The 15,048-nt window shown below is 40.9% G+C and overlaps 1 protein-coding gene across 9 annotated transcripts in view; it reads left to right on the top strand.

The window, feature by feature from the left end:
• JADE2 (jade family PHD finger 2) overlaps nucleotides 1–15,048 on the top strand; it is a 216,999-nt gene that overhangs the window by 28,287 nt on the left and 173,664 nt on the right. For all 9 annotated transcript variants that reach the window (XM_070937302.1, XM_070937296.1, XM_070937295.1 and 6 more), the window contains 2 exons: nucleotides 1,423–1,480; nucleotides 6,640–6,725. In XM_070937302.1, the coding sequence (XP_070793403.1) occupies nucleotides 1,423–1,480; nucleotides 6,640–6,725 (144 nt within the window). The remainder of the gene's footprint in view (nucleotides 1–1,422; nucleotides 1,481–6,639; nucleotides 6,726–15,048) is intronic.

Here is a 15,048-nt window from a genome sequence, read left to right as displayed (position 1 = left end):
GCTTGCTTCTATTGTAATATGGAGATACTGCTATAGGTGCTATAGATATGCAGCACTGCATTTGGCATATTACTCCCTCGTGTCAATTGGTTTATAAAATGGTAATTATATATGCAAATAATATGTCTATATTTTACATTGTATGTAAAATCTTCCCTTTTTCATACTGTTTTTTCACATCTAGAAATGTTCAATTGCAACCTGTGGAATACAACCTCTGTTTGTTCTAGTTATTCCTACAGGTTTGACTACACTTACTGAAATATCATTAAATGATTTTCTTACTCATTATTCATCAAAATCATTATCTGGGTAAAATGTAATTAAAACCAGGGCTGCAAAAAGAAATTTATTTAGTATTTATTTATTTAGTCTTCTATTTAGTGAATTTGCTTGCCATACAATTTGCTTGTAGATTTCACAGAAGAAATCAACATACTCTAGAAATAACTGTATATACATAAACATACACAGTAAATATGGCAGAATTATACATAGAGTTTTAAAGATTATTAAAGTAAAGCAAAGTTAAACTCAGTCACGTACACATTACAGTGTACATAATTACAGTAATGCAACAGGATCTAGTTGAGTCACCTGTTTCATACCAAAAACCTAGCAAGGAGCAAACAGCTCTGGGAAATTTTTTTACAACAATCTTGTGGAAGGAAAACAGTCAGCGCTTTCTTATAAGAATAATAAAAGCGAACATTCTGGAGTGATACTTTTCATATCCTCATAAAACTGCCCACCTATTTCTAATTTTTGGAGAAATTTTCAAAACTGCAGAGTAGGCCATTGTATTTGATTGATTTTCTGTGTAGAACAACCACCTATAGTTTAAATTCCAAGCGAACTACCAAAATACTACTTACTTGTCCAAGTCCTCATTTTCCCTTCCCATTTATATATGAATACAGTTGCTTCAAAATAAAACCATTTCCATCCTTGTTTTATGCTTTGGTTTCATGCCATTGGTCCATGCCGTTGCAATTTTATCCTCAGATGCTTTTCAAATGGATTCTCCCAAACTCTTAATTCATTGAGTTGTTGAACTTGAATAATAAGTTGTAAGATAGATAGCATTTTAGCTGCATTGTTTCTATGGATTTACCAAGTAAAAACCTTAGTGGAGAATCCTTAGTTGTAGGGGTGGTTTGAAAATTATACTTATGAGTCAAGTTGCATAATTAAAAGCAAGACACACTCATGCATCCAAGAGGCAGAGACTTGAAAAGAAAATAATGTTACATCTAAAAATTTTATTTTTTAAAAAAGCCCTTAGTAATTTACTGTCATTACTAAGTATTCACTGGTGGTGCTGGGTTAATGTGATGTGTGGATTTCCTGAGATAACAGTGATTTGGTGCCATAATGAGTTTCTTGAACAGCAAATGTAATGTTCAATTTCTTTTCTTACAGATGGAAGAGAAACGGCGAAAATACTCAATCAGCAGTGATAATTCAGACACCACTGACAGTAAGACTTTTTATTCAAGCCTTACAAGATAACCAAATGATGATTCACCTTCAGTAGGGAAAGAATTTGAATAATTACTTGCAGACAGTTGGGGAAACTACGTGTTACAGGTAGTCCCTGGACAATGAATTGTATACAGGGATTACTTATAAATATATTACAAGAAGTAAATACCTATTTACATACCTGTCAATTGAAGTCTTATAACTACTGTACTTGTCTTCCTGTTGTGAATAATGTGGTTAAAATAGGCCAATGGCAAAACCTTGATCTAGAACAGGGGTCCCTAAACTTGACAGCTTTAAGACTTGAGGGCTTCAACTCTGGCTGGAGAATTCTGGGAGCTGAAGTCCACAAGTCTTAAAGCTGCCAAATTTGAAGATCTCTGATCTAGAAGTAAGCCTATTTGCAAACACAGGTGGGCTTCAAGTTGAGTTATCTGGTAGCTGGACAATAATTACAAGGATAGGGATATTGAAAGTAGAACATGCTTCAAAATTATTCTCCAAACCAAAAGGTTTAGTCAAAAAGTATACCTCTTCTGTCCTTCTACATTTCTTACTTTGTCGTATCCAAGTGACATGAAGCTACCCTACTTTTACTGCTTCTTCCTGTTAAAACCTAAGCCCTAGCTGGAACCCTTGGTGCTTAAGAACTAATGTCTGAGTTTGGGCAGTTAAAGAAATCCAGAGTGTAGTTAAAATTAATTGTGCAAGGCTATCTCCGTTGACCAAAGGAACTGGCTTTGGACTTGTACCAGGCATGGAACTTACTTTGGCTTGCAAGTGCTATGTAAACTTATCAATAAAACCCGTACCTACCTTTAAAAAAGGTACAAGGTGTGACTTTTAGAGCCACATGACACTGTGAAGCTGTTATCTGTTCTTGGAAAAGGGAGGTTGTAGTTAGGTTTATGATTACTCTAGTTAAAATATCACCCGCTGTACAAAAAGCAAAGCCAGCAGAGAGGAGGCAGGGCTATTTAAAGACTGAATGGTTTTAAAGAGGTTGTGTTTTTTTAAGTCTGCAGGCAAAACCGTATATTTTTTAGGACTACTGTATTTCGGGGGTGTTGCAACATTACTTAAACAGGAAGAGGGGGAAGTCCTTCCAGTGGGTACCTGCTTTGTCTTCAGGTGGTTCTGCGGCTGTTTGAGGCAGAGGAAACAATACTCGGCTGGCTGACTCTATAAATGTGCGTCCATATACACACATAGAGAGCCTTATTGCTGCTTTCTCTTAGGTCTCTGAGAGTCATATATTCAGAAAAGATAATACTACTGAAAAGAGTCAGATTTGCCCAGCGAATGCTAGTTGCTATCTGTTAATTCTCATTCATTCATTCTCTCTCTCTCTCTCTCTCCCTCCCTCCCTCTCTCTCTCTCCCTCCCTCCCACTCTCTCTTTTCTTCCCCCCCCCACACACACAGGGAGAGGGAAAGAGAAAGAGAAAAAGGCAGTATACATCAGAATTTGAAATGTGTAAATTTAAGATAAAAGATTCAAAACTTTAACTTTTCCATGTTAATTCTATATTTATTTGAAAATAGGGTTTTTTAAAAGTATTATAACAATATGTATGATTCAGTATGGAAAGAAATCCTTCCCTATTAAGATTAATATTTGATTTACAGGTATCGGGGGAGGGGAAGAGTATGTTTGATGTTTATAGGACAGTTACTCTGTGCAATCTTGACGCTGCTTGAAAATTGACTAAATGTTAAAAAATAATATGTATATGTAGGTCGTTAGCAAAAAAAAAAAAAAAACCTTTTGTTCATTAGTGTAGAAAGGCACAGTGTAAATCAAATATCACCTAAAATAAAAATTGCTTTGGTCTAAATTTTGCAAATGTGTTGGTTTAAAATTTGGTTTGTACTTAAAAACCATCAGGTCTTGTAGTTCATTGTGATAGTTGGGCACCCAACTAGAAACCAGGAGACTGTGAGCTCTGATCTCACCTTAAGCCAGCTGGGTGACCTTGGGCCAGTCCCTCTCTCTCAGTCCTAGAAAGAAGGCAATGGCAAATCACTTCTGAAATCATGCCAGGAAAGCTGCAGGGACTTTCAGGACAGTCACTAGGAATCAGTGCTGACTTAAAGTCACACATACACAACCAAACAAATAACCTCATCGTGTTCTTCATGGTACAACTTTTGTATCCTTTTGGGGTCAAGTTGTGTATTAAAGATGCTACCAGTAAGGTGACTTGTAAATCTCAGATTCAGGAGGAGATTGATATATGAGGTAGCCTTCTCAACTAGAAAAACTACTGGGGTTTGAAAGTAAAAAGAGCACATGCAATTAATTCCTTGTGACAATTTGCTTCGAAAGTAAAGAATGTTCACATTCTCCAAAATCTTCACTATGAGGATTATGGTGTGGGAGTCCTTATTTGCACTGTTGCAAGAACAGTGTCTTTAAAAAAAAGAAAACACAAGGTAGAGATACATTAGCCCTGCAAAAAAACAAAACAAAAAAACAAAGCAAAATTTCTAGAAACAAAATGAAGGAACACTAAATAAAAACCAAATCCTTATAGCCTCTGCTGAAATGCAGCGAGCCCCCTACTAGTTGTGTTTTAAAAATTCTTACCATAGTAATAGGTAATTCCTTTAAAATAAATTAAGGGAGAATGATGTTTATGAACAATTAATATGGAAGTCTGGAACTTATACAGTCCATTTGTGCGGATACACAGCACTTCTACTAAATTACACTCATCAAGAAAACTGTCCAGGCAGTCTCTGAGAATCAGACACAACTGAATGGAAGAGGGAAAAAGACACTTAACATGGGTATAAGGGATCTTGCTAGGCTTCTTCACTGCAGCCTTCACTTTTTTCACTTATCCAAACATTGTCATAGTAGTTACTTGATTATAATTTTAAATTATAATGCAAATATAGATATGAAAGGTAACGCAGAAGATTTGATAGCCAATCTCTCTTTAAAAGTGCAAGGATAAGAAAACAAGTGAACAGAAAATTCAAGGTGATGGGAACAGCATGCTTAAAACTTGCTGATTGGTGATTCTAGCACATCAGAACAAGAAAACCCTTTAGACCCACACAACATATAATTCAGAGTTTATTTTAGCCATAATCAGATTATACAACTTCTAGAAGTGGGCTGCAAAATTCTTAACTACCACTCAATTAACAAATTGTCAGGGTTCACTATATTTGAACCCTACTTGAAAGCCAGATATATATACATTGTGACTTAGCACGGTGTATGAACCCAATTGTATATCAGTATTACAAAGCAATGATTTTGAGACCATATTCCTCTCTCAAACATTTTCATTGCATGGAAAACTTGGGCAACTAGCTACAATTTGTGAGTGCGGAAGAGGGGCGGTTGATGGAGGAAATTTACCTAACCCACATTTTTCTGCTTAATATTAATTCATTCCATGGAAGAGACAAACCGAGGCAAGCAATTTCAAACTCACAGGTGCAAAACCCAAGGCTGGGAAATATGCACTGCATAAAAATGCTAATTTAACCCAGATTTTCCTATTCCAGTCTCTATCAGGACCCAGTTACATGAAAAAGACACATGACCATAAGTTCAAAATTACAAGCAAATTGAGGGAGACTGGAAGTAATGTCTGAGTTCACAGATGCATTCTAATTTACAGTTAATTAAGCTGCTTTATTTTGTGAATCAGTACAATTGCTGGCTTTGCGAAGTACACAGAACCATAACCTAACTGCTTGGGTTAGGTTTGCAAATACACTGAGCCAATAAATTAGTTAACAATATTTTAGTTTAACATGTTGTGTGACCCCAGACAGTGAGGGGTTGAGAACTCCTGAGACCCATGTTATGTACCCCACAATAATTTCTACTTCTCTGGGATAGCCAAGTAAAAAAATAACATTTGAGTAAAAAGAATTGAAAAATTTAGTGAAGTATTGGGTTTTTCATCCTTTACCTGGTGATGGGTTACATGTCTCTAGATTTGTATTCAATTACTTTCTAAAATAAAAATAAACATCAAAATAATGATTGTCTCTCAGGGTCCCAGCACTCATACAAACATACAAGCAAATCAACCTTCTGGTACACTTTCTGTTTTCTTTTGGGGATCTAGCAGCAAGACAATAAAGCAACAAATAATAAATTATCTGTGACCATCTTGAATGCCCCATTTAGAAAGAAATACCTGAGTCCAGATTGGATTTGGGGAACTGATGAGTAAATTTGCTCTGTTTTCTCTAATCAAGATGGTGATAGTTTGATAGTTCTCTAGCCAAGAAAAAAATGAGAAGAAAGATGAACCATTTTAAGCCATGCAGGTCAGGAGGTTTTGAGATCACTCCATAGTAAATGTTTATAATTCTTTGGGGAAAAGGAATGAAAGTAGCAAGCATGCCATAGAAATAAATCATCTTTGTGGATATGAATAGAGCTGACCCTGAAGGGAAGGGCTGACATGGGGAAATGATTAAAAAATACATGAAAGGATTGAAGTTGGTCAGGTAAAGACCCTTGACCATCTCATGCCTGAGAAAACTGTTTTGTAAACAAGAGATGTATGATAGAGAGCTTCAATGCTGGAGAAGAACTATCAGAAGTCTGTTGGTAAAACAGGAGGAAGCTAAGGATTTTTAACCTTGAGATTGACATACCTATTTATATATATATATATATATATATATATATATATATATATATATATATATATATATATATATATAAAAAGACATATGCAGAATTTCATATCTACTGTTTCCTTATTCTCTGCAATTAAAGTTATTTGCCTAATCTATCTACTTGGAAATTCAGAATTCAGAAAGAGGATAACATTTTCTGGTAAGACACACTAACAATAATAATAGAACTTTTAAAAATACAGAGTTAAGTTTGCATAATCTGCAGATATTTTAATGCCAAGGGATACTAAGAGTGCAATCCATTTATTGATTTGATTTATTTATCCCTTTTGTTCAAAGCTTAAGTTGGTATATGTAATATGGAGACTTAATGTCAGATTTTGACAAATTGAAATTGCTGGCATATGTTGCTATTCCATGCTGAAAGCTGAAAGCATTTGAGATTTGTGTACTGCAAACAACATTTGGTTCGCAATTAAGCTGTTCTTAATTTAAGGCTTGGTTTATCTTTAACTTAATTTATTTTTCTTCAAAGGTCAAACAACATCAACTTCAAGATGCTCCAAAATTCCAAATACAAAATCTGGTTGGTCAAGGCAAAAGGAGAAGAAACCCTCAGAGGTTTGTTGAATTTTTTATTTTCTTAGACCCTCTTCTTGGCATTTTTCTATAACTGTTCAGTTATGAACTACACTTTTAACAAGTGCATGGGTGCGGAACAAAGAAAGTATATAGGGGAAATAAATTTGATTCAATTTAAATTAAATTTGGTATAATTAAAATGATTCATCATGTGCCTATTTTTCCCCTTAAGCCATTTTAAAATTACGCAAATAAGTTTGTAGTCTCAAATTTGCAGTCTTGCCTTTGAACTTTCCTCTCCATCTTGTTATCCTTGTGTTAGACTTCAATTCTTGTAAGCCCTAGCTAGCATAAGGAATCTGAGATGATGGCTAGGGCCTTTTCCCTCTCCAATTAATCACTAAGGAGAAAGCTTGGTCTGGCACAAGGAACTGCAGAATTTGCCACATAATTTTAATTATTTTAAGAAAAAGTTTTGTACATGAAATGATCTATTGCAAGCAGGGTGGATTTGATTTAAATCAAGTTGATTTCAAGTCGTAAAAAGGCTTGATTTAAATCAACTCGGTTTCTGTCATCCCTTCTCATACACATCTTATCTTAAAATTTATTCAACTGCCTTTCTGAAGTAAACAGCTCCCAAAGCAGGATGCAACAATGACAGTTCAAGATTCCGCTTAAAGTTTGAGGTGTGGAAAATATACTTCTGCCTTCCGAAGCTATATAAGGAATAGGAAGTGGGAAAGATTATAGGGAAGTGCTGTTTGTGGGTTGCCATCTTCTTACAAGCTGTGAAGGTATCTCCATATGCACAAACATGTAGTGCTGGCCAAAGATATTAGGTTGCCTGAAGTAGATCTCAAACGCCTCCTCATCCTTTCAAATTGGAGGCATTTTTGGAAGTATTGTTGCGTCATTCAAGCAATAGTAGCTGACATTATTTCAGCCTTCTAAAAATGAGTTTGGTGTCATGTCTCCTACAATATCTGCCCATTCTGAGCATTTCAGCATGTTTCAGGTTCTGTTTATCCAATAACAGCAGTAATAATAATTTATTAGATTTCGATTCCATCAAACTCCCAGTGGCTTCAGGTGGCTCGCAGCAATGAAACAAATTATAAAAAAGATAAATGATGCCAAGTGTGATGGAGCGAGAGGTCTCACTCTCCTTTTACAAAAGTTTGGCTGAAGATCTAAGTCTTCATGGCTCTTTTAAATAACAGTGGAGGGGGGACATCTGGATCTCAGGGGGAGCTTTGTTCCAAGGGACAGGTGCTGCTTCAGCAATGGTGTATTTCTGAGATCACTGATATACTAAAGCAGCCCCTCTTCAACCATGTTTGAGGCATAGACTTGGAAAGATTGGTTTAAGGGCAGTTTTACTTATTACTGCAACATATCATGAACTTTTTGAAAAGGAAAAGTATCTTTGAGACTGCAGGTAATCCTTGCTTAACGACCAGTCACTTAATGACTGGTTACAGTTATGACAAGCCTCCCCAGAGGTCCTTAATGACCCAGGTCAAATGTTCCGATGGCCACGCACACACCAGTCACATTATCACATTTTGAGTGGCTGGCAACCAGCTCACTTTTATGGCCATTTGCAGCGTTCTATAGTCACATGAATACAATTTTCTGTATTTCTGGGTTCTGACAAAAAGTGCCCATTGAAAAAAATAGGTTCCTTTAACAACTGCGGTGTTTGGTTAATGATGGCTGCAAAACAGATAATAAAATCGGGTGCATTATGTGGTGGCCTACTTAACGACCACTATGAATTATGACTAAGTGTGGGCTCAGTTACAGGCACTATTTAAATTCTCACCTAGTCTGCATATTTTTGACCATTTCAGAAATAGGCCATATTGAAAAAGAATGCACCAACTTTGGTTAATGGTTTATGACATAATGTATGCACATCAAAGTCAGCTGCAGTAAATAAAGTGAGAAAATGTGCAAGTTTCAATCCAACCTCAGCAGTAATGCTCTGCATTATTCCTGTCATGAGCAGCTTGTTTTAAGAGGAAGGTTAGTTATATGCATTTTTCCAGGCTTCTAGCAAGCATATGATGCATAAATATCCAACACAAACCTCCAGGGAGATGAGATGAATCACTCATCACAGGCTGAAGGAGAAAGAGTTTGGCTCTTTTAACTACTTCTCAAGGTTGAGCAACAGTTTCCTTTGGTCATCTGAGGTGTCAGGCTTCATGTCTCTAGGAAATACAATTTCTTGGAATCATGTTCCAGAAACTGCAGAGTAGGAGAACATAAAACTATTGCTGTTCCTTAATAATGCAGGCTGAGGACATTTATTTTGTAGTTCATGGAAAGAGCTGCTTCTTCATGCTGAACCTAAAAAAACCCAATACCTTAAATGCATTTGTTTGTTTGTTTGTTTGTTTGTTTGTTTGTTTGTTTTTCTTTCTTTCATTCATTCATTCATTCATTCATTCATTCATTCATTCATTCATTCCTGTAGCCATCCATTTCAAACGAGTGACTCTGGTTGGTTGGCTTACTTATTGCTGTAGATGACGAAGGAGCATGTTATAAGTGTATACACAATGTTTTTTTCTAATATTGGAAAAAATAGTAGAAAGAATATCTTTATTTCTTTAATTTTAGAAATTGCCCAATTACCTAATAATAAATAAATAATGAAATTACCTAATAAACAATTGCTACTTCACAGCCCATTCATATAGGTTGCATTATGTGTACCAAGTATATACCAATATATACCAAGTTCACTTAATAAAAGAAGTATTTGTGGAATGCTTCTCTTCATGTTAGACATTATTCCCAAGAGATTTTGAATTTGCAGGTACAGATTTTTGATGTGCATGTATGGGTTCAAATCCTTTATTCTAGTTATTCTAGTTAAGCTACATTTGTTCTGTTTCTGGAATGAAAATTAAGATTCAAGCCATTTGTTTGAAATCCTTATAAACATATAAAGCAAGAACAGTATTACTTTGTCTTCTTCATATAACCATGGAGTTGGAAGGAACCATTGGATTCATCTACTCCAGTCCTCTGCTGTGCAGACCAATTGAACTATGCTCAAGTAGTGACTCCTTTTCATTAAAACTACCAGAGATGGAGAGTCACTTCTGTAGATAGACTTTTTCACTGTCATACAGTTCATGCCATCAGGAAGGTTTTCTTTATATCTAAATGAAATAAATAATGCAACTTATATTCATTATTACTTGTCCCAAAATAACAATGCAAAATATTTATTGACTATCTCCCCTATTGCACGGTTCTTCTCCTACTTGATGGGAACGGCAATCAGGCATGGGTTAATTCTGTCTGTCACCCATTAGGACCGAGTCTGCTGATTTCTTAAGCCCCGCCTCTTCCTGTAGCTCTCCAGTTTTTTGACTCAGTCTGGCTTGGACAGACGTGTCTTAGCTAAGGAGATTCGTCCTGAGGCATTTCAAATTTTATTGAATTTGAGCTCCCTTTCCATCAGATTAGTTTCTCTTACCAGTGTGAAGAGTTTTTACCTGATTCCGCTGAGGGCTGTGTGGTGGCATCTGGCTGCCAGTCAGCAGTTCTGACTGGACTGCGCTCACGAGCTTGCTCCAACGCGCTAGCCCAAGGAATCCCCGCTTGCAGACCATCGGCAGCGGGCGAGGTGTTGCTGCGTTTCAGAGCCTTTGCTCAGCAGCAAAATTTGGCCAGTGATTTGTGGCTGGTGCAGCAGCTCATCATTCCGCCCTTCGTTTCTCGAGTTCTCGACCGGAGGCCATGGCGATACTGCTGAGAACACATTTGAGCAGTGCAGTGAGTAGCGGGTTGGGGATCCACCCGCAAAGGCCAGCTAATTGGGGCTTCAGCCTAGCTGCTAGCGCTAAGAGGGGATTCCAAAATGGCGGATGCCAGTTTATCTAAGTCATCCCGCATGGTAGCCACCAATGGGAGGAGGCACCATGATAGTGACCCTGATGAAGGTACTTCGGGCACTTGGCCGCACAGCAAAAGGGCAAGGGCGATGGAGCCTCCTGCTCAACCCCACACCAGGGCCTCTAAGGCCAACGAGTGTGCCATTCAAAAGGCACAACAGGTGGCGGAAAAGAGGGCCAGATCTCCTTCAGGACCAGAGCCTTCCCCTCTTTTAACAACCACAGCTTCCCCTGCGGTGCGGCCTTCCGTCATACAAGGGCATTCATTGTGTCCTGATGTGCTGACCAGAGAGGAACTTCATAGTCTGTGGATGCGGCCTTATTATTTGAACCCATGCACAGCGAGCGGCCCCATCACTCTCCAGCTGGCCAATTGGCTATACACAATGGGCCTTCGGCCACCTTTACGCCCATGGCCGCTGGACTCAGGCAGGCTGAACAACAGGATCCCCAGATTTCAACCGCTATGGCGACTTCAATCACAGAGGCCATCAAACAGGGCACTGCCCAGGGCCTACAACAAAGGGCATCTTTGGAGGTGTCAGATTACGTCAGCTGCCTCAGTCAGTCTCAGGGCTCTCACCAGTTCGAGGATTCAACGGGGAACGCGGGCTGGCTTATTCCCCAGGTTCTGCCAGTCAGGCCTCCCTTTCTGGAGAAGAGACTCCTCACGATCCGGAGCTTTCTGATGATGAGGGCCTCGAGCCTGACCAACCCTCATTTGTTGGCCTATTTAGGCCTCAGGTTTTCCGTTCCTTGCTATTCAAGGCTCAGACTACTACTTGGTTGGGATGCCCCCTCCCACTGGCAGAGCCTGTCTCTACGGCAGTTGATCCTACTACCTCCTTGTTTGTGGAACCGACGGTACAGAGGGATACCGTGCCAGCGCCTAAATTGTTTTCAGATGTAGTCTAGAGGCAATGGGCTTTTCCTAATTCGGGACCTCTCCCTAATGGACAAGACAAGTGTCTTTACAACATGGCTCCTGATCTCTCTAGCCTATTACATGTTCCCACAGTAGATGTTCCAGTAATGGCTCTTTCTTCATCCTCACATCTGACAGGTCCTCCGGAAGAATCCTTACGTCCAGAGGACAAGAGGATTAAAGGACATCAGGTGGCTGCCTGGTCAGTTAGGGCTGCCACTTCAGCTTCATTTTTCAATAGGGCATCCATTCTCTGGCTGAAGCAATTGCAAGAGAGGATTCCTTCAACCGATTCAAGATCCCATCAGGATCTCAACAAGATAATGGCGGCAGTGGAATTCTCAGCGGATGCTACTCTCAATGCTGCCAGGTTTGCAGTTAAGTCCATCGGTTCTACAGTCACCTCAAGATGGCTCCTCTGGCTCTGACACTGACAAACTGACGCCAGGAACAAATGGTGTTCTCTCCCTACTCAGGGGAAAAAATTGTTTGTGGCTTCTCTTGACCCACTACTGACTGAAACCAGGGATCGACACAAGATCTTACCATCTGTTTTCCGATGGGCCGAATTTTGACAGCAGGGTTATTTTAGGTCTCAGTCCTTTCTAGCCCCAGACAATGGGTATTACCAGCAACGTACTCAATGTTCCTTTCCAGCCAGTGGGGGTCTACATCAGGATGGCCAGGTTAGACGGGGTTCCAGATTCGCTCCCAAGAGACCCTTTTGAGGTGGAAGAGGCTGTCCTTTCTGATGGTCTTGATAATCACCCTCCTGATTCCTACATTGGGGGTTGTCTGGCGTCCTTCGCCAGTCAATGAGACACTTCGCCAGTCAATGGGATGCTTGGGTGAGGGACGGTCAGGTCCGGCGTCTCCCTAGAATTTCACTCCATTCCCCCAAGGCTGTTTGTTCACTGCCCTGTCTCTCAGAACTGGACCAAGTGTGTTCAGGTGGAGTCAGCTATACAATACCTTTTGGCTATCAAACCATCCTGCTGGTTCCACAGGAACAACACGGACAGGGGTTCTATTCCCGCTTATTTCTTGTGCAGAAGGCCTCAGGGGGCTGGAGGGCAATTCTTGACCTTAAGTTTTTGAACCGGTACATTATTTATCGCTGGTTCAAAATGCAATCCCTTCAGACTATTCTGGTAAGCATTCGTAAGGGCGATTTTCTTTCGTCAGTTGATCTGACGGAGGCATATCTTCATGTTCCCATCCTTCCCGCCCATCGCAAATCCCTCCGCTTCCACTATGCAGGGAAGCATTATCAGTATCGGGCCTTACCCTTTGGGCTCTTGTCAACTCCCAGGGTTTTTACTAAAATTATGGCGGCCCTGATTGGCTACATCCGCTCCCTGCCCATCAGAATTCAATTCTATTTAGATGATATTCTTATCCTTTCGCAATCAGCTTCCCTGGCCCAACAGGATTTACGCACCTCTATTCAAATTTTGCAAGATCACGGGTTTTCAATTAATTGGTCCAAGAGTCATTTGACTCTCTCCACTAGGCTTAAGCACCTTGGGACCGTAATAGATACGGTAAGGTCGGAGGTTTTTCTAATGCAGGAGCGCCAGTCCAGCCTCATAGACCTGGCTGGACGTTTCCGGACACAGTGTTCGGCCTCCCTCATGGGGTTGTCCCAGATTCTAGGGAAGATGGTCTCCTCCTTTGGCATTATACCTTGATCTCGTCTTCACAGCAGGGAACTGCAGTGGTTTCTTCTCCCATTCCAAAGGGCTCACAGGAGCACATCCTTGACGAGAGTGCCACTTTCTCCAGTTGTCCTCATGTCCCTAGTCTGGTGGACTTCCAACGCACTTTCCAAAGGCAGCAAGTTCTGGGAACCTCATTGATTAGTCCTCACGACTGACGCCAATCTGTTCGGATGGGGTGCCCATCTAGGACCTCACATGGCTCAGGGTCAGTGATCTCAGCTGGATCTCAGACACAATATCAATTGGTTGGAGCTCTGGGCTATCTACCTGGTCCTCTGAAGCTTCAAAGACCTAGTTGAGGTCAGGATGTGTTAGTGCTGACGGGCAATATCTCCACCAAGGCACATGTGAACAGGCTAGGGGGAAACCCACTCAAAGGCTCTCATGCAGGAGGCTCTTCTTTTGGGGCTTTGGGTGGAGGCCTATCTGACATCTATACAAGCCACACACATATCAGGAGCAGCAAATGTTTGAGCCGATTCCCTCAGCCGAACTCCGATCGACCAAGCGGAATGGAGCCTACATCTTCTCTTATTTAAGGAGCTGACGGTCTGTTTTGGCATTCCTTCAGTCAATCTCTTCGCTTCCCAGGACAATCATCAGGTCCTGAAATTCTACACCAGATTCTCAACTCCAGAAGCGGAGGCTGTGGACACCTTATGCAGCCCGTGGCCTTCTGAGCTTCTTCTCTATGCCTTCCCTCCACTGCCGCTGATCACCAGAGTCATCAGGAAGCACATAAAGGAGAAAGCGGAATTGATTCTTCTAGCTCCACATTGGCCCCGACGGCCTTGGTTTGCGGACTTGGTGTAGCTTTCGGTGGCACGGCCCTGGAGGATCCCCAATGACAGGACTGCCCTCCTCCAGGGGACATTGGTACACCCAGATCCCCAGTGGTACCAATTAAGCGCCTGGAGATTGAGCAGCGCCTCCTGACGGGTATCAACATCTCCCCCAGGATCATTAACACCATTCAGGCTTTCCGCAGGGCCTCCACCAACTGCATCTGTCAGGCTTCGTGGAGGGCCTTCTCCACCTGGTGCAAGAGATACAAACTGATTTCTACCTCTGACTCCATAGCACAAATTTTAGAATTCCTGCAGGACGGATTTGAATCGGGCCTCACCCCTAACATACTCAGATGGCAGGTAGCTGCCATTTCTTCTATTTTAACGTGTGGCTCCTCAGACACTATTTCCAAAGATCCTGTGATCCGGAATTTTTTAAGGGGCGCCACTAACCTTGGTCCCCCTGTAGTCCACCGGTTTCCAACATGGGACCTCAACAAAGTATTATCTGCTTTGAGCGGAGCTCCATTTGAGAGGTCAGTCTCAGGTTCCTCTTCTTTAAAGTAGCCTTCCTCATTGCGATCACTTCCGCTCGCCGTATCTCGGAGATGGCTGCATTGTCTATCTGACAAGACCTCTGCATTTTCCACATTGACAAAGCCATACTACAGTTGGACCCTACCTTCCTCCCAAAGGTCAATTCCATCTTTCACAGCTCGCAAGAGCTTGTGATATCCAATTTCTGCCCCTCTCCTAGACATCGGCTAGAGAAGGTCTGGCATACACTGGACGTCCGCAGGGCCCTGAAGATCTACATTTCACGTACATCTTCTTTCCGCTGAATGGAAGCCCTCTTTGTTTCATTCCAGCTGGCGTCCATGGGCTCCAGACTGATGGTTACAGCCTTGGGGCAATGAATCGGAGCCACCATTTCCACGGCCTATGAGGTTCAGGCCTTACCTGTTCCTCGGAACATCACAGCTCATTCTTTTCTTTACTTCCAACTAGACA

Source organism: Pituophis catenifer, unplaced genomic scaffold, assembly GCF_029215685.1.
Source record: "Pituophis catenifer annectens isolate HBS135680 unplaced genomic scaffold, rPitCat1.0.hap2 SCAF_2, whole genome shotgun sequence".
Lineage (NCBI taxonomy): Eukaryota > Metazoa > Chordata > Lepidosauria > Squamata > Colubridae > Pituophis > Pituophis catenifer.
The sequence above is the reverse complement of the archived record's forward strand: the minus strand, read 5'-3'. Positions and strand labels throughout refer to the sequence as shown.